The sequence below is a fragment of the Stegostoma tigrinum genome, chromosome 15 (genome assembly GCF_030684315.1).
Source record: "Stegostoma tigrinum isolate sSteTig4 chromosome 15, sSteTig4.hap1, whole genome shotgun sequence".
Lineage (NCBI taxonomy): Eukaryota > Metazoa > Chordata > Chondrichthyes > Orectolobiformes > Stegostomatidae > Stegostoma > Stegostoma tigrinum.
This window is the reverse complement of record NC_081368.1, coordinates 29428127-29448440: the sequence shown is the minus strand read 5'-3', so window position 1 is coordinate 29448440 and position 20314 is coordinate 29428127. Positions and strand designations below refer to the sequence as shown.

General features: G+C 40.4%; 1 protein-coding gene across 6 annotated transcripts in view; it reads right to left on the bottom strand.

Moving 5' to 3' along the window:
• The window catches only part of stag2b (STAG2 cohesin complex component b), a 173134-nt gene that overhangs the window by 87371 nt on the left and 65449 nt on the right, over window positions 1–20314 (bottom strand). For all 6 annotated transcript variants that reach the window (XM_059651403.1, XM_048544322.2, XM_059651402.1 and 3 more), the window contains exons 3-6: window positions 13457–13529; window positions 5744–5908; window positions 5013–5109; window positions 4448–4524 (exon numbers count right to left, since the gene is read on the bottom strand). In XM_059651403.1, the coding sequence (XP_059507386.1) occupies window positions 4448–4524; window positions 5013–5109; window positions 5744–5908; window positions 13457–13529 (412 nt within the window). The remainder of the gene's footprint in view (window positions 1–4447; window positions 4525–5012; window positions 5110–5743; window positions 5909–13456; window positions 13530–20314) is intronic.

Genomic DNA, 20314 nt, shown 5'->3' with positions numbered 1-20314 from the left:
AACTGCCATAGTTACAGGTGACAGAGGGTAGCAGTGGACGCTTTTCCAGAATGGAGGGTTGTGACTAGTGGTGCTCTACTAGGAGCAGTGCTGGGGCCTTTAAGCTCCTGAACTACATAAATGATTTGCAGGTAAACATGGCTGGTCTAAGTAGTAAGTTTACGCACAATACAAAGATTGGTAGAGCTGTGGACAGTGAGAAGGATTGTCAAAGGATACAGCGAGATAGAAATCAGTTGAAGGCACGGGCAGAAAAATGGCAAATGGTGTTTAATCCAGACAAATGTGAGATGATGCATTTTGGAAAGTCAAGTACAGGTGGAAATTATACAGTGAAAGACAAAGAGTATTGACATGCAGAGAGATCAGGGTGTGCAGGTCCACAGATCACTGAAGGTAGCGCTGCTGGCAGATAAGGGGGGAAAAAAGGTCTTTAGTATGCTTGCCTTTATCGGAAGGGGCACTGAATATAATGATAGGCAAGTTACGCTGCAGCTTTAGAGAACTTCAGTTAGGTCACACTTGGAATATTGCACACGCTTCTGGTCACCACTCTACCAGAAGGTTGTGGATGCTCTGGAGAGGGGACAGAAAAGGTTTACCAGGATGCTGCCTAGTATGAGGCATTTTAGCTATGAAGAAAGGTTGAATAGACGGTGTATTTTCACTCGGATGAAGGAGGTTAAGTGGGTACCCTGAAAGAAGTTTAAAAAATTGTGAATGGTATGGATAGAGTGGAAAGTACGAGGATTTTTCCCAGGGTGGAGAGATCAAGGTTCAAAATGAGGTGGTGGGGGGTGGGGTCGGTGTAGAGTTTACAAGAGATGTGCAAGTCACGTTTTTCACACAATGTATGGAGAGTACCTGGAATGCATGCCACAGGCATTAATAGAAGCAGACACAATAGCAGCATTCAAGAAGCACCTGGATAAATACATGCTTAGGAAGGGATCAGAGGGATACAGATTCTGGAAGTGAAGACAGTTTTAGTATGGAAGGGCAAAATGCATCAGTGCAGGCTTGGAGGGCCAAACGGTCTGTTCCTGTGCTGTACTGTTCTTTGTTCATCAGTACAGTTATTTGAGAGGTCACCAACAATGCCAACTATGCAGCATTTGCTCAGCAGTAACCTGTTCACTAACACGCAGGAATACTGAGTTCCACACTTCATTACAGCCTTGGTTCGCACGTGGCCAAAACAGGTGAATTCTATGGGTGAGGTGAGAGTCACTGTTCTTAATATTAAGGCTGCATTTGACCAGGTGTAGCATCGAGGAACTTCGGTAAAACTAGCATCAATGGGAATAAAAAGGGAAAAGCCTGCGCTAATCTGAATCATATATGGCACAAAAGGCAATGCTCATGGCTACTGAAGGTCAGTCATCTCAGCTCCAGGACAACTCTGCAGGAGTTCCTCGTAGTAGTGCCCTAGGCCCAACCACCCTTGGCTGCTGCAATGATCTTCCCTACACCATAAGGTCATAAGAACAAAACATAAGAACATAAGAACTAGGAGCAGGAGTAGGCTGTTTGGCCCTTTGAGCCTGCTGTGCCATTCAATAAGATCAGGGTTGATCTTTTCGTGGACTCAGATCCACTTACCCGCATTCTCACCGTATCCCTTAATTCCTTTATCATTCAATGTTTGTTGATGATTGCACAATGTTGAGCACTATTTGCGACTCCTCAGATACTGGAGGAGACCATGTTCAAATGTAATAAGATCTGGACAATATCCAGGTTTGGACTGACAAGGGGCATAGAACATTCACATAACACAAGTACTGGGCAATGACCAGCTAAAGAGAACGTATTCATGGCACTGTGACCTTCAATGGCATCAGCATCATGGAATCTCCACTGTCAACACCTGGGGGTTACCATTGAACAGAAAGTGAACTTTATATTGAGGAATCATATAAATACTGCAACTATGAAAGCAAATCAGAGATGAGGAATACTACAGTAATTCACCTCCAGACTCCTCAAAGTCTGTACACCATCTACAAGGCACAAATCAGGGGTATGATGGAACAATCCCCACTTGCTTGGATGAGTGCAGGTCCAACAACACTCAAGAAGTTTGACATTATCCAAGACAAAGCTCCTTCGTTGGCACTGCATCTCCAAGCATTTGTTCCTTTCACCACCGACTCGCAGTATCTGTAGAGTGCATCATCTACAAATTGCACTGCAGAAATTCAAAGATCCTTAGATAACACCTTCCAAACTAACAACCATATCCATCCAAAAGGCCAAGGACAGCAGATATATGGCAACACTGCCAGTAAGCTCCCTTTCCAGCCACTCACCATCTAAATTGGGCATAGACCACCATTCATTCAATGTTGCATGGTCAAACTCCTGGAATTCTCTCCCTAATGGTATGGAGGATAGAACCTAGAACAGTACAGCACAGCTAAGGCCCTTCGGCCCACGATGTTGTGCTGAACAGTTAACCTAAACCTAAGGTCTATCTAACCTCCACCTTTACCTTATACTATCATCCATATGCCTATCTAATAGCTGCTTAAACGCCCCTATTGAGGCCGACTCCACTGCCTGCTCCGGCAATGCATTCCATGCCCCTACCACACTCTGAGTAAAGAACATACCTCTGACATCTCCCCTATATCTATCTCCACTCACTTTAAAACTATGCCCCCTTGTAATAGCTACCTCCACCCTAGGAAAAAGTCTCTGGCTGTCCACTCTATCTATACCTCTGACGTACCTAATCCAAATGGACTGCAGCAATTCAAAGCAGCAGTTCAACACAAACTTCTCAAAGAAATCCTGGGATGAGCAATAAATGCATCATTCAGCAACAGTCCAAATTCCAAACATTAACCTAAAAATACCCAACCAGGTTTAGTAATGTTTGACTTTCCTTTGAAGGAAGATGTTGTGGCAGCGGGAGTGACCCTATCTCTGGGCCAGAAGATCCAGGTTCCTGTCTCACATGCCCCAAAGGCTTGTCGCAAACATGTCTGAACAGACTGTTTAAAATACTTCGGATGTGTCTAAGGGTTCCTGTGGCACATTGCCCTATCCTGTCCTAGAAAGTCGCACCAGTGACAGAGAAGTGCCATAACATGTCTTAACTAGCTGGTTAGAAATAATTCACTATTTCTTACTTAGATGTGTACATAAAGAGGAGGCAGCTAATACGGTTGGGGGATTGTTTAGAATAAAGATGTAAAGCTATGGCAAGCAATAACCAGTCTCCAAAGCTTTCCAGTCTGCATGTTTATTCACCATTGGGTTTGGAGTTCCACAAACAGTTGCTAGGTCCTAATTAAATATTCTGTTTAATGACAATCATTTCAGCATTCACTGAAACTGTATCAGTCAAAGCACCAAAATAATTACATGATTGACAATAATTAATTAATAATAAAATCTGAATAATTCAATGTTACTGAAGGGGTGAAGCTTCTATGGTTTTATTTTTCTTTTGGTTTTATCTGCTTAGTTCAACTAAAAACTTCAGTAACACAGCAGAATTCCACATCACCCTTTTAGAAAATAAACAATACCAAGGAGATGGCATTTTTAAATAAATGAGATTCACAACGACTGCAACAATAACTACAAACATTGATGAATATTTAAAACTGGATCTGATTTGAACTTTGCCAGAACTAAATATACTGAACATTCTACACAAGATGGAAACTGTAACAATAGTAGTGATCTAAGTTACTTATAATTCTGAAAGAAAAGTTTCAACTTTTTTCTGTCCTTAAAATAACATGAAAGTTTACTATTGGGATAGGTTAAACTGGTTAACAAATCATCCAGTTTGGAAACTGGTTGTGAGTTTGCTCACTGAGATGCAAGGTTAGTTTTCAGACGTTTCGTCACCATTCTAGGTAACATCATCAGTGAGCCTCCGACAAAGCGCTGGTGTTATGTCCCACTTTCTATTTATCTGTTTAGGTTTTCTTGGGTTGGTGATGTCATTTCCTGCATTGGGCCAACTCAAGGAAACCTAAACAGATAAACAGAAAGCGGGACATAACACCAGCACTTCATCGGAGGCTCACTGATGATGTTACCTAGAATGGTGACGAAAAGTCTGAAAACTAACCTTCCAGCTCAGCGAGCAAACTCACATCCAGAACCTCAACCTGAGCTACAAATCTTCTCAAAACTCGCTAGTTTGAAAACTCTTTGACCCGAAACTGGTTTAACTCTTCCCCAGATGCAGCCTGCAATATGTAGCGTTTTTGTCTGCAGCTTTTTTTTTAAACACTTCCCAAGATCCCAAATATGTATTAAAAATTGCAAAAATAAAGATGCAATGCTTAGATCGAAGATTGAAGAACCTGAAATTTAACGCTGTTTCTTAAGCCCCAAAAACCACCAAACATGCGAAAAGATTCCAGCACTTAGTTTCTATTTCCTATATTTGCTTTTTGAAAATGATTATGTTTAAAATTACCTCATCAAATTCTTCTGTCATCTTACGAATTATCTCAGAGTTTTGCATGTGACGGAACATCTCAGCAGTTACTACACCTGCCGATCAAGAACAGTCAATGGAATGAATGCAAGACAGAGCATAGAAAATAGGGGAAAAAGGAAAAAAAAATTCTGGTTCCTGTGCACACAAACATTCCACAATGTGAGCCTGGCTGACAGTCTTAGATTTTACTTTCATTCTCTGGCTCACTCCTCATGGCAATACCATGACTGATCAGAGTCAGAGTCAATCTGGCTGGTGTAAATTTAACCAAGGATTGGCAAATAGCAACCAATTATTATCTAAATGGTGCATTCTTCAGGGAAACAAGTCTACTAGAATTCATTTGCCGGCCGATCATCATGGTCTTCTCAGAGCACTATTGTTTTTCTTTACATTGGAATTCTGCAAATTATCTTGCCAAGTCTTGCAGTTCGTGCAAAATGAAAAGTTTAACCAATTGTGTCATTTATTATTAAACTCTGACTTGTTGCTGGGGAACTACACTATCAAGATTTCTGGAAATACTAGGTCAACAACTTACCTTTGCAGCCTGAACACTGAATAAAAAAATTTATGAGATCCAGAAGTGCAGTATCCCGGTCATGCTTGTAGGATTCAATCCAGTCATCTACAACAGTCTACAAAGCAGAACAGAAAGGCAACTAATCAGGGCTATAAAAATACTGTGGAAAAAATAACTGGCTTACACCTCACAATTACGATATTCTTACTAAAAGGCAAAAAATTGAGAGGTGAGAGGTACCACGCGAGATTGGTAGGGGTGAGATGAGATGAAATGATGGAAAAATAGGAAAACAAAAGATGGAGGAGTGGCATGCGAGCACTTGGAAGGGAGGAGCCAACGCAGTACAAAGCTTTTAATATTATACAATGCTAGAATGTTTCTGAATCAATTCATGCCACAAAATATGCCAAAGGTTACCATTACTGTAATGAAAAGTTACTGTGTTCATTATCACTCTCGTGAACTTGTCACCACTGAACAAGAAAAATTTGCAAATAGCTCATTAAAACCCAGGAGTTACAGCTCCTTACAGCATCACAGTTTGGTATTTGTACATAAAGTGGCAAGTAAAACAGACACATGCTGCAGCCGCCTCTTTACATGGCTGTCTTACTCATTTGGTTTACAACGCAAACGATGCTTGATATCAAGCAATATCAAGATAGTTCCATTAATTTTATGTGGAGTCTTGTTCCTGCAATGGAAAACAATTTATTTTCTCCATCACTCCTTCTAATAAACTTTACCTGCATTGCACTCTTGCCCAATTTCACAACTTCAAATAGCATCATGTTTTCCACTCCTCCATTCTGTTGGTGATGTCCATTCATCCGGTTCATGCCTGTTGCAGATTTTCCACCATTTCCGCTTTTTCCTTTCTCTCCAGAAACTTTTTTTACTTTTTTGCTGGACTAAAAATGAAATAAATAAGATTTTTAAACAATATATTTTACAACATGAAAGAAATGTAATTTTATAATTCGTGACGTGTTCATGCAAAATCACATGGTAAAAAATTGTTGCATCCTTCAAAAAAAAGTTGCTATTACTGGGATCTCCATTGTGTGATTTAAAAAAAATACACATATCCCTAACCTGGTAGAACTAAAGCCTGACTAACTCTGCATTTTTTGATTGGAACTTGTGCATAGATTTTAGTTACAGGTGGCAGCTTCATCCATCTGGGATGTTAACAGTTCAGTATTGAGCAGTGAAAGGATTTTTGATGTCACAATGATGAGGAGTTTGGTGAGAATCGTTTATGAGGAGGCATCACTGGGAGACAGTCACTCTGGTTTCATTTAGCACTATTCAACTTGCAATGTCGGTCACATAAACCCAGATAGAGATTCACACAAACAACATTCCAACTTATTCAACCACGTGCATGCTTACACATTTTCATCCAGACAAATACTTCCAGCAGCATTTTCCAAGTACGAAAGAAAATCAGATTCCTTGTTGATTTATCCCCTCTGAATCCAGTGTCTGAGGCCAACTACAGTTCATTCTTACCACCTCCTCCCCAAACACATTGGCACTACATTCCCTTGATGTGAGCTACACCACTGGTACAAGAGTGAGCCATTCAGCCTGTTGAGCTCTCTCAATCATGACTTTGGCTGATCGAACACCTCAATGTCTTTTATCCATGACATCCCCTTGGCCTTTCATATCATTAGTGACTAGAAATATATAAATCCCAACCTTGAACACTCAAGTACAGCACAACATCAGCACGGGCTACTGTGCTTGAGAGACTTGAATCGAGGAATAGAAAGTTTGCAAACTTGTGAATAAATCAGTGGGTCAGGTTTGGGAAGAAACAGTTAACAGCAAACTGTCAACATTCATTCATTGTTGATAAGTTTATGGAACTGGCAACAACTTCAGGATATCGGGCACACATCGGTTATGGAAATATCCTAAGAGTGCTGTCTGTGCTTCAGGGCTTCACCACAAGATGCACATCTTTTGCCACTGGCCACAAAATCTCACATTCACTGAGCATTCAGGTTTACAAATGACACAAACCAGGCACAATGAGCTGTACACTGGTGCTTTACACTACTGGAGGACACAGGAATGAAAAAATTCCAGCAGTTACACAGAGATTTAATCACATCTCTTCAGTTCAGTTTTAAATGCCAAACCTCAGCAAAGATATGTTGACCTTGGAATTAATACAGTGCAAATTTTCCAGAATTATATTACTCAAGATATTTGGGTGGTTCAGGTTCAGTCGGCAAGGGTTAGGTGAAATTGTCATCACATTTATAGAAAACAATGAAATTATTTTCCCAGTTTCACAATGCTTTTCTACATCTATTACACACGCAAAAGTAGAATTTAAAATACAAATGCAGAACAGAAATGTGAGTAGCCACGGGTATTCTCATGACTATGCTTTCTTTGGGATATGTGGAACCTTCACTACTCCAGTCCTATCCTCCTCTCTCATATCTTTGCCATGACATTGATGACCACAGTGACAGTTGCCATCCTTACACTGAGTTGGAAACTTTAATCAACACTGCACCCAACTTTCATTCTTCTCTCAATTCCCACGATCCACCTTGGGCTCCTCCTGTCCATTCCTTGACAGAGGATTAGCAATCGGTAGTTACTACAAACTCGTTGATTCTGACAAGCACCTTGACTATGTTTCCATCTCATTTCAAGAACTTTATTCTGTACTCCCAATTTTTGTTTCACAGTTGCACCTATTCAAATATTGCAACCTTCCGCACATGCTTCTGTACATTTTGCTTATTTCTCATTCAACTACCACCCCACTTAGGATTATCAGGGCCCTCAACCCAGTCTGCTCTTGGTCATGTGCCTCTTCTCTCCATGCTTCCCGCCCTCCAAGACTCACGATATTGAACTCTTGTTCTCACTTTCCCACCCATGATCATCATTATCACATGAATCATCTGTCATTTCCACCATCCTCAGCATTATTTCCCCAAAGGTGTTTCCTTCCCTTCCCTTTACATATTCTGAAAGAACTGTTCCCTCTTCATTATCCTGGCCAATCACAGAAACACTCCAAGTCCCCACCCTTTTCTGTAGCATCTTTCCACGTGAGGGCAGCAAAAATAACATCTTTCGTTATTCCCCTTCTCATTGTCTAAAACGCTAAAGACTCATTCCAACTGAAATGTATAGTTCTGTCAACTTCTATGCTTCATTCACCGCACACAATGTGGGCTCCTCTACATTGGGAAAATGAAACACAGATGGAGATCACTTGCGAGCACCATTGTTCAGTCCACCATGAAAAAAGGTTCTTATCTGTTGTTATTTTTATTCTGCCCATTGCTCCAACTCAAATTTCACAAAATCTTGGACTGATTAAAACACAGAAGGCCTGTCATGATTGTGCCAGTTCTGTGGTCTTTCCTATCTTTTCCAGGTAGTTCTTCTATTTTTGCTTCAGCTAATTATCCAAATGTCTTTGGAAGGCCTCAAGTGAACCCACTACCACCAGACCTTGAGAAGAGTATTCTGATTCCCATCATGCACTGTCATCAGTGGTTCCTTTCAGTATCTACTGGCTGACCAACCACGATCTGCCAACAAGAACAGTTTTTCCACTGTCAATTCTGCCCAAATCTCTCTCAATTTTGAAAACAAACACTCACCACTATTCTCGGTTTCCTGTCACTCAGCTAAGATCATACCCACGCTGTTACCATCCATTCTATTTCATGGACTTCAACTTCGGTGACTTGCCAGTTTTATGGTACTTCTTCAACCAAAAAAGCCGCCAACCACAAAACCCTGATCGAACATTTTATTCAAAGGTGAGTTCAACATAATTTTCTATTGGTACCTCTGTTCTGGCTTCCTTAATTAGTCCACGATCCTTGTGACTGCTAATATTGTCCAAAACTATGCTGTGCTTTCTAAAAAGCTTTCCCACAACTTTGTTAAAAATGGCTGGACTGCATTTGCTGGGCAGTTTGGCAATCCTTCTGAACGGTGGTATAACATTTGCAGTCATCTCTGACTCTGGGACCTTTGAATCTCAGGAAAATTGACAATTATGGTCTGTGCCTCAGCAACTTACAGCTTTATATTTCTCAGTATCCATACAAGTAATTCATCAGTTCTTGGTGACTTATCAGCTTTAAGCACAATGACCCTATCCAACAAAAAAAAACAAAAAGAACTGTGGAACGCTAGAAATCTGAAACAAAAACAGAAATTGCTGGATAATATCAGCATGTCAGGCATTATCTGCAGAGAGTCTTAGAGTCATAGGGTCATACAGCACGAAAAGAGATCCTTCAGTCGAAAGAGTCCATGCTGAACATAATCCCAAACTAAACAAATTCCACCTGCCCTGCTCCTGTTCCATATCTCTCCAAATCTTTTCTATTCTGCCCTTATCTGCCCTGTCTTTTAAACATTACAATTGTGCCTACGTCCACCACATCCTCAGGAAGCTCATTCTACAGATGAATCCCTCTCTGTGCAAAATATTTGCACCCATGTATTTTTTAAATCTCTGTCCTCTCACCTTAAAAATGTGCCCCCTAGCCTTGAAATCCCCCATCCTTAGGGGCGAAAAAAAAAATCAGTAACCTTATCGAAACCTATCATGATTTAATAGGCTTCTTTCTGGTCAACACTCAACCTCCTACACTCTAGTGAAAAAGGTCCCAGCCTGTCCAGCCTTTCTTTACAACTCAAGCCTTCCATACCTGGTAATATGTTCCTCCAGCTTCACACTGTGTTTTCTCATTACCAACATTCTGGTTAATCTCTGTTGAGCCCTCTCCAAATTAATAACATTCGCCATCTAAGTGGGCAACCAGAACTAGACGCAGTACTCGAGAACATGCCTCAGCAATATCCTGTGCAACCTCATCATGACTTCCCAACACCTATACTCAAAGAATGAGCAATGAAGGTAAGCATGCTAAATGTCTTTTTAACCACCGTCTATATTTGATGCAAACTTCAAAGAATTAGAGTTCATGTTTTTGGGTCCTATAACCCTCCTGCAGAGTTTATCCAACATCTGAGTTCTTAGGTCATAAACTGTCTCAATGACCTCTTCTTTCCTGATGACTTGGCCTGCAATTTCTTCCTCGGTAAAGGCAGATATAGAACATTCATTTGGTATCACAGCTATGCCTCTACTTGCAAGGGTAAACGCTCTTTTCAGACCCTCAAAGCTCCAATCTTAGTTTTTGCCAAGTGATTACTATCTGTATGCCTTAACAAAACTGTTTGATTCAGTTTGATGCTCTTTCGTTTTATTTCCATTTCCCTTACTGAATTTTCAAAATTCAGCCTGTTCTTCAGTTGAATTATCTACCTGATAGCTGTCAAATGCACACTTATTTTGTTTTTTTCACTCACTGTCTATAAACAAGGTGTGGAGGTGCCGGTGTTGGACTGGGGTGGACAAGGTCAAAAATAACAACACCAGGCGATAGTCCAATAGGTTTATTTAAAGACACAAGCTTTCAAAGTCTTATTCCTTCTTCAGGCATCAGTGAGAGGGGTAGCATCGGACATAGAATGTGTAAGTTCAAAAGTTCATAGAACTGATGCGGTGCTAAAGAAACCTAAGATGGTGGTTAAGCCTTTAATCGGTTAAAAAGGATTAGTATGCAAATTCCCAAAATTCTTTCAAGTCGCTGCCCCAAGTTAACTGAAGGTTTTATCAGTTCCCTCAGTATACGAGAGGTGACATGCCAGGTTAGACACTGCATTTGAGGTGCGAGGCCTTGTTAGAATCTGTCTGTGAATCAGACTGGTTTCACTTTGAAAGGAGGAATTCATAAAACACCACATTAACTGTCTACAAATTGTGTGTGTGAGAGAGTGTGTGTTTACGTATATGTGCATGTGAGAGAGCAGATAGCATGGTGGGGTCATCTATAGTGTGATATGAACCCAAGATCCTGGTCACAGGTACCGAACTTGACCATTGGCCTCTGCTTGGTGACTCTGTATTGTTGTGTATCCCAAAGTCTTGGAGAACTTTTACCCAAACATCCAAGGCCAAGCGTCCTTGACTGTCCTCTAAGGGAGACTTCAGAATACAGAACAACGCAGAGTCACCAAGCAGAGGCTGATAGCCAAGTTCGGAACCCACGAGGATGGTGTCAATCAGGATATTGAGTTCACTTCATACTACAGGTGACTCTACCACACTATACACACACATACTCTCAAATGTTCACTCTCTCAAAAGCGCGCAACACACTAAATTTATGGGGTGAATTTGCACTTGCAGATGCATTCCAGTTTGTTCAAAATGCACACAATCTGTACCATGTACAAGCTGCATTGCAGCAACTGACCTAGGCTCCTCTGACAGAATAATCCAAAACTGCGACCTTGAACACCAAGAGTGAAAATCCCCTGAAAATATCTGCAAGATAACCTCCATGTTACACACCATCCTGACTTGGAAATAGACTGCATGACAGGAATTCACCAAAAAGTCCTGACACAGTATTTTCCAAATCCATAACCACTTCAACCTAGGGCAGCAGACACGTGGAATAGAGATGTTAGCCCATTAATTTTTATACACCTTAGAATGAGATGTTAATGGGATAACATCCCATTAATTTAATGCTCCTTATCGTCTTAAACTGGGGTATGTGGAAACTGTTTTAAACTTCCTGCCTGAATAGGATTTGGTGGGAAACGTTCGTAAAGGTGTGAGACTTCTGTAATTCTGTGAAGGGGTGAAAGTTTTGTGAAGGCATGAAACTTCTATTTCTATTTTCTATGTTTCTATTGAAGTGGCTTGGTCAGTGACCTTTGTTCAAACCAAACACTTCGGCGGCTTGAAATCGCATTCTGTCACTTCGGCGACTTGAAGTCACATCCTGTTGTTATCAGTTACTTCACGAATGATCAATGCTGTATCCTGTTGTCTTTATGTTCCAAATAATTGTTTCATGTATCAGCCAATTCACAGAGTATAAAAAGCAGGGACTGTCCACTGTTCAGGGAAAATCGCATATGAAACTCAGCGCTCTGTGCCGTGTTGAGTACAGCGATCCTCCACAGCTTGTACTTGCTTAATAATAAAGGCTAAGATAATAAAATGTGAGGCTGGATGAACACAGCAGGCCAAGCAGCATCTCAGGAGCACAAAAGCTGACGTTTCGGGCCTAGACCCTTCATCAGAGCTCTGAAGAAGGGTCTAGGCCCGAAACGTCAGCTCCTGAGATGCTGCTTGGCCTGCTGTGTTCATCCAGCCTCACATTTTATTATCTTGGAATCTCCAGCATCTGCAGTTCCCATTATCTCTAATAATAAAGGCTTGTGTTTTTGTAGCCAGGTCTGTGTCTTGCTATTGCATCTAGTCCGTGAGGGTCTCTGAAAAACAAACCTAACAGACTCCAGCAACCACCTGCAAGCTGTCCTCCAAGCCACTCACCATCTTGAACTGAAATATATCACTATTCCTTCAGTGTTACTGGATCAAAATCCTGGAACTCTCTCCCTAATAAACTTACAGCACATGGGTTGCAGCAGTTCAAGAGGCAGCTTACCACCATCTTCTCATGGGCAACAATAGACAGGTATTAAATGTTCACCCAGCCAATGATGCCTGCATCCCATAAGTGAATAGAAAATAAAATTCCTTCACTGCTGCTGGTTCAAAATCCTGGAACTCTCTTCCTAACAGCGTACCTACATCTCAAGGACTTCAGAGTACTCTTGCAGGTAGTCCTGATGTTGTGGAATTACCACATCTATAAACAGGCTAGGCACAAGACTTAACCAAACAGATATGTTGCAGCAGTGCCAGCTGCAATAACTCAATAAAGCCATACTACCATTAGATGCAACAGCAAAAATAGTCCATTTAGCTCATAGTCAGCTCCACCTCAACAGCCCTCTTTCGTAAAGAAATCCACAGATTCACAACCCCCGGAAAAGAAAGTCCCCCTCACCTCCACCTTAAATATGCGACCCCGTATTCTAAGATTATGTGCATTGGCGTGAGACTTTCCCACAAGGAGAGATAACCTTTCCGCATCTACCCTGTGCAGTCCTTTCAGAATGTTGCACATTTCAAGGTCATCTCTAATGCTTCTAAATTTCAATGACTACCAGCCCAGCTTATACAATTGCTCCTCATAAGACAGTTCACACTTGGTGTCAGACTTCTGACAACTGCTACAGTGAAGTGCTCAAGAACACAATATCACCTTTAGACTGGACAGCTTACAGCCTTCTAAGCTCGGCACAAAATTCATCAATTTTAGACCACACCCTCAGTCCTGTTTTGTTCATGGGATCAAAAATATATGTATCACCAATAGCGCAGCAAACAACTTTACACAAGCAAGAGATGCAAACAGCGGGTCGACTTTAAAAGGACAAGATATGGCATTATACAAATTTAATTTTACAATTTCGCGAAAAAATCTAGTTTACAAATTGACAAAAAAAATCTTAGTGCTTTTTACCTTGGTTGGATTATAAGATTTTCCATCAAAGTCTTCAAAATCAGTATCAGAGGAGAAAGGTGTTTCAGTCTCCCTGAGAAGTAAGTTAAATTAATTATTAGAACTGAGTTGATCCTAACACACAAGAATTTAATTTGCTGGTTAAAATTTGGCAACATAGGAAAACTAGTAATAACAAATGCATCAGCAAAGTATATCACCAATAAGTAAATGTTTGATTGTGTAATACCATGTTATATATAAAAGAAACTTAATAAAGATCAATGTTGTGTATAATGTATAATTATATAAAACAGGACACCAATCCATAGAAAAGAATCTCTAAATCAAAGCATTCCTGCATCTGTGATTCGCTTGAGGTCTGTCTGCTCAGCATTTATTATTCACAGGTCATAAAAAACAAAAGGAATAGGACACTGTGTTTTGAGCCTGCTCCACCATTCATAATTACCACGATTGATCAACCAACCTTTTTTTTCTTTATTCATTCATGAAATGAAGGCATCACTGGCTTGGCATCATTTATTGCCTATCCCTAATTGCCCAGAAGGCAATTAAGAGTCAACCACATTGTTGTGGCCCGGGAGTGACATGTAGGTCAGACCAGCTAAGGATGGCAGTTTCCTTCCCTAAAGGGTATTAGTGAACCAGATAGGTTTTTCCACAATTAACAATGGATTCATGATCATCATTCGACTCTTAATTCCAGATATTTACTGAATTCAAATTCCACCATGTGCCTTTGTGGGATTTGAGCCCGGGTCCTCAGAACATCATCTGGGCTTCTGGATTAACAGTCCAGTGATAATACCACTAGGCCAACACCTCCCCAGTACCCTGTCCCCACTTTCTCCCCATATCTTTTGATCTCTTCAGCTTGAAGAATCCTTTCTAATCACTGCTTTGGCTTCAACTGCTTTTTGTGGCAGCGAATTCCACAGGTTGACCACTGTCTGAGTGAAGAAATTCCTCCTCATCTCAGTCTTAAATGACCTACAAAGTATTCTTAGACTGTGCCAATACAATGTGAAGCTGGAAGAACACAGCATGGCCTGATAAAGGGTCTAGGCCAGAAACGTCGAGTCTCCTGCTCCTCTGATGCTGCCTGACCCACTGTGTTCCTCTAGACCACACTGTGTTGACTCTGACTCCAGCATCTGCAGTTCTTGCTATATCCCTGGACTGTGACCCCTGATTCTGGACAATCCAGTCATCAGAAGCATCTACCCTGCATTTACCCTATGTCATCCCATTAGAATTTTGCAGGTTTCTTTGAGATCCCCTCTCAATTTACTACACCAGTCAATACGGTACTATACCCAGCCATCAATGTAGAAAACTTTGTTGCACTCCCTCCACAGTCAAAACATCCTTCCTCAGATATGGAGACCAAACCTACACACAATTAATCACACAAACTATTGTTAGATTTCAGAAAGTAGAACATGAAGTTATTAAGGAAATATGACTTACTGCAAGTTAAGGCACAGGCAAATGTTAAATCTACATTTACATGTGCAGGCGACAACTTCAAAGTTCGCAAACAACATAAAGCCTGGCAGAATTGTAAACTACTATGAGTACGGTTCAGAATTTTCTAAGTACATTGACATTTTGATAGTGTGGGCTGATAGGTAGCAGATAAGTTAAATGCAGGGAACTGTGAAATAGTGCACTTCAGTACAAAGAACTTGGAGAGACAGTATAAATAAATAGCACAATTCTGAAGTGTGCATAGGAGCATAGACACCTGGGGATATTTATGCACGTAACTCACAGGTAAAGAGAGCAGCTAATAAAGCATATTGTATTCTGGATTTCTTAAATAGGAACATAGAGTACAAGAGCAGAGAGGTTAAGATAAATTATACAGGGCACTGGTTAGAGCTTAGCTGGAGCAATTCATCCTGTTCTAGGCACAACAGGACAGGAAGGATGAGAATGAACAGTAGAAGTATGGAAAAAGTTTGAGAATGATTCCAAGGAAAAGACACTTCAACAATGAGGAAAGATTTGAAGAGTTGTGACTGCTTTGCTTAGACAGGAGAAGGCAAGGCGATTTCAAGGAGTTTTCAAAATCATAAGGGGTTTGGACACTGTGGACAGAGAAACTGTTCCCACTCATAAATGGATTAAGAACCAAGAGTTTTGCAAAAGAAGCAAATGCTAGGTGACAAAAAACATGTTCCATACAGCGAGTAACTATATAGAAGTGTGTTGGAGGCAGGTTCAAATGAAGCACTGAAGGCAGCATAAGATTATGAGTTATATAGATTATCAACTATCATCTTATTAATGACCAGAGCAGGTTTGTAGGGCCAAATGATTGATGCCTGATCTTATTCATATATTGTAATCTGTATTATCTGCCATAGGTCTACAAGACGCATTGTTCAATAAATCATGATGAAGGATTAAGTACCTTTTAATCCACACAAAAAAAGTTAAATGCTACTAAGGCACAATTGCAAACAGCTGTAGTAAACAAAAAGGTACAAGATTTACAAGTACTTGAAAGAAATGAAGGTAACGTTCTGTACAGCACACAGCTCACTTGAAAAGTTAAGACCCAATCAAGGCACAGCATTTCTTGCAGCCGTGGGAACTGACAAATAATCTGAATCCAAAGCATATCATAGCAGTAAAAGAATAAATTTCAGGACCTGGTACAAAATCATCAAAATGTTGATCTTTTGATTTATCACCAAACTTCTTTATTCTTTGAAGCATGTTTCCTGGCTATAATACATTCTCATATTTGCACGTCTGACTTTGTTGTTAGCTGGGAGGTGGTGGGGTAACAGTAACATCACTGAACTAGTCATCTTGAGGCCCAGGGTATTGCTTTGACGTATATGTTCAAATTCCATGATTGCAGATATTGAAATTCAAATTCAATGCATAAAACAAAATGCTGGCGTAGTGATGGCCATGAATCCATTACTGACTGCTGTAGAAATATTACCTGATTTATGAATACGTTTTAAGGAAGGAAATCTACTTGGTCTGGTTTATGTGAGATTCCAGACCAACAACTACGTCGGTGACTCAAAAATGTCCTCAAAAATGGTTTAGTGAAGGTCTCCACTTGGATCAGAACTACTAACAGCAGTGGGTATACCAACACCCTCAAGGAAGGCAGCTCCATTAATACCACACAATTAGAGATGGGCAGGAAATGCCAGCCTGGGCACATGCACACATCCCAGGAACGAATAAAAAACACAAACTGCCAATTACTCTACATGATAATTGTGTGGGTGAACAATAACTACTACAATAAACTGAATGCCACAAAACCTTTGTTCATGAGTGTGGGGAGTATTTTTATGATTGGAGTCAGAAAATACATAACATTATATATGTGTAATAATTAAAACATACTTTGTAATGATTATGGCACAGAAAATCAGTTTTCATCCAGTAATATTTGCATTATGGAGCTTCCATTTATCAAGGTTTTGGTCTATTAACAGCATTGATTCCCACAAAAGCAAATTTGCATAAATTTACAGGGTAGGTCTATTCCAAATAACAATCATTCTGTATTTGAAGGCCTGAATTCACCTTGTCCTGAAAGTAGCCACAAGATATAGAAGCAGAAGTAAGCCATTCAGCCCATCAATTCTGCTCCACAATTCAATGAGGTTTTGGCTGATCTGACAATGCTGGACTTCACTTTCCTGCCTTTTCCACATGACACTTATTCACTTAATGATTAAACAAGTGTTTCTCTGAGCCTTCAATATACCAAACAACCCAGACTCTGCAGCCCTGTGGTAACGAATTTTGCAGATTCACTGCCCTTAGAGAAGAAATTCCTCATGTCTGCCTCAAATGGGTATTCTTGACTCAGATTACACCCTCTGACTTACACTCTCTAACAAGGGCAAACAACCTCTCTTCAACTACTCTGTTAAGTCCCCTAAATATCTTATCAATCTGTTAAAAAAAGTGGCTTCTTATTTCTCTAAATTCCATCGAGTGCAGGTTCAATCCATTCAATCTCTCTTCAGAAGACAGTTCCTCCAGATCAGGTACAAGCAGACTGAAACTTCTCTGGATGGTCTCCAATGCCAGTGTGTGCGTAAGTTTGTGGATGACACCAAAATTGACAGATTTTCAGATAGTGAGGAGGATTGTCAAAGGATACAGGAAACAGTTACATTGCAGATTTAGGCAGAAAAATGGCTGATGCAGTTTAATTCAGACAAATGCAAGGTGATGCATTTTGCAAGGTCAAATTTAGGTGCAAATTATACAACAAATGGAAGAACCCATAGGAACATTGGCATACAAAGGGAGCTGGGAATACAGGCCTACAGATCCCTCAAAGCGGCCACACAGGTGGACATGGTGGTCACGAAGGCATACAACATGCATGCCTTGATCAGCTGGACATTGAAATTAAGTTTGCAAGTTATGCTACAGCTTTACAAAGTTTTGGGCCACATTTGAAATATTGCAGGCAGTTCTGGTCAGCACACTACCAGATAGATGTGGATGTTTGGGGAGGGTGCAGAGAAAGTTACTAAGAATTTGCCTTGTCTGGAGTGTTTTGATTATGAGGCTGGATAGACTCTCATTGTTTTTATGGAAAAACGGGGCCACCTGTTAGAGGTCTACAATAAATGGAAAGTATGGATAGGGTGGATAGTCGGAGTCTTTTTCCCAGGTGGAATGCCAACTACAAGAGGGCACACAATCAAGGTGAGAAGAGGAAAGTTTACAGGAAAAGTGTGGGAAAAATCTTTCACACAGAGGGCGATGGATGCCTGGAATGCACTAGAGATAGTGGAACTAGGCATGCTAACAACACTTAAGGTATATCTTGATAAACACATGAGCAGGAGGCAAACAGCAGTAAGTGGCAGGCCCAAATAAGGAATAGCAATTGGCGCAGACTTGGTAGGCTGAAGGGCCTGTTCCTGTGCTGTAGTGAACTGTACTGTATTATATTTTATCTCTGCTTGGTTAACAGCTTCAAACTGTTTAGAGAATTTGAAAGGTGGTTAAACTTTTAACAAAGATTTCCCGCACAGGTTGTGGGTGAGGTAGTTGACTTGTTCGCCAAGCTGGCTTTCGTTCAGACACTCACTGTTCAGGCCTCACTGATGATGTTAGCTAGCATGGTGACAAAACGTCTGAACAAAAACAAGCCAGCTTGGTTGAGAGGTGATATCTGATTAGTACCTTCTATAGTTTTAGCAATGCTTCCCTACTTTTATACTTAAAGTAAAGGCTAACATTCCTTATGCCTTGCTTATTAGCATCTGAACTTGCATGCCAACTTTCTGGTGATTTATGCATGAAGACTCCAAAATCCCTCTCTTCTGCAGTTTTCTCCATTTAAATAATATGCAGCTCTTCTATTCTTCTTGTCAAAGTGCAAAATTTCACAAGCACCCATTTGTGGGTTGACCCAATAGAAGCGTATTAAATCATGAGGGGTAAAGATATGGTCATTGGCAGGTGTCCTTTCCCTAGGGTGGGGGAATTTCAAGACAAAGGGGCATATTCTTAAGGTGAGAGGAGAAAGATTAAAAAAGACATTAGGGGCAATTTTGTTTTTACACAGAGTGGTTCCTGTGTGGTATAAACTTGTAGAGGAAGTGGTAGATGTGGGTACAGTTAAAACACTTAAAAGGCACTTGGATATGTACATGAGTAAGAAACATTTGGAGGGATATGGGCCAAGTGTAGGCAGGTGGAACTTGTTCAGTTCTGGATTACAGTCAGAGTGGAATAGTTGGATTCAAGGGTATGTTTTTGTACATGTATGAATCTATTTTATCCAATCTGTCAAGCTACTGCCCACTCACAACCTGATTAAATCCCTTCACCATTTGCCTTCCCACCTATATGCATCAGTTGCAAAATTGGCTATTGTATATTCACTTCCCTTTCCCAAGTCATTAATACATATTGTAAATAATCAGCACTGACCCCTGTGGCACACCATTTGTGACAAGATGCCATCCTAAAAATGCCACCCATTCCAATATGCAGTCTTCGGTTCGTCAGCCAATCCTCTATTTATGTCAATTCACCATCAAGTGCATTTTGGAAATCCAAATATATTCCATCCACTTGTTCCTTCCGAGAGACTTCTAAGTTTGTCAGACATATTTCCCCTTCCTGAGGTCATACTGACTCTGCTTCATTATACTACGCGTTCCTAAATATAATGTTATTCATCACAATTATCATCAGAGTCCCTTACAGGCAAGGATGACCGTCTTATACTCAGGGTTACTGTTGTTACAGTATCCTTGATAACAGACTGACATTTTCCCAACAACACACAGTAAGCTAAATAATCCACAATTAGCGTTTTGAATAAAAAAGGGGATATCATTCAGTGTTTTCCGCCTTTCAGAATCTAAGGCTTCTTGGAAGATTTTACAAGTTACGTCCCACAAGGTCCAGGAAGCTTATTGGCTTTTAGGTCATCAGTTTTTGAATGCTTTTTGTCAAATGATAGTTATTGTATTCCTCTCCCTGTTTTGTTTTTTTATTATTTAGCAGTCTTTTCGTGTCTTTTCCGGTGAAGACTGATGTACAATGTTTATTCAACTCCTCTGCAATTTCCTGGTCCCCAACTACTATTTTCCCCATTTCTTCCACAAGGGATCTATGCTCATTTTGCCCTCTTTTCATTTCTTTAAGGGAGCTTTTGCTGCCCATCTTAATATTACTTGCAAGTTTATCCTCAAAAGCTATTTGTTCCCTTGTCATTATTTTTTGGTGAGCTTTTGTTGATATTTAAAACTTTCCAATTCTCTGCCTTAGCCCAAATTTTTTTCCACACTTTATGCCTTTTCTTTCAATTGGATGTTATCTTCATGTTTCCTTGTT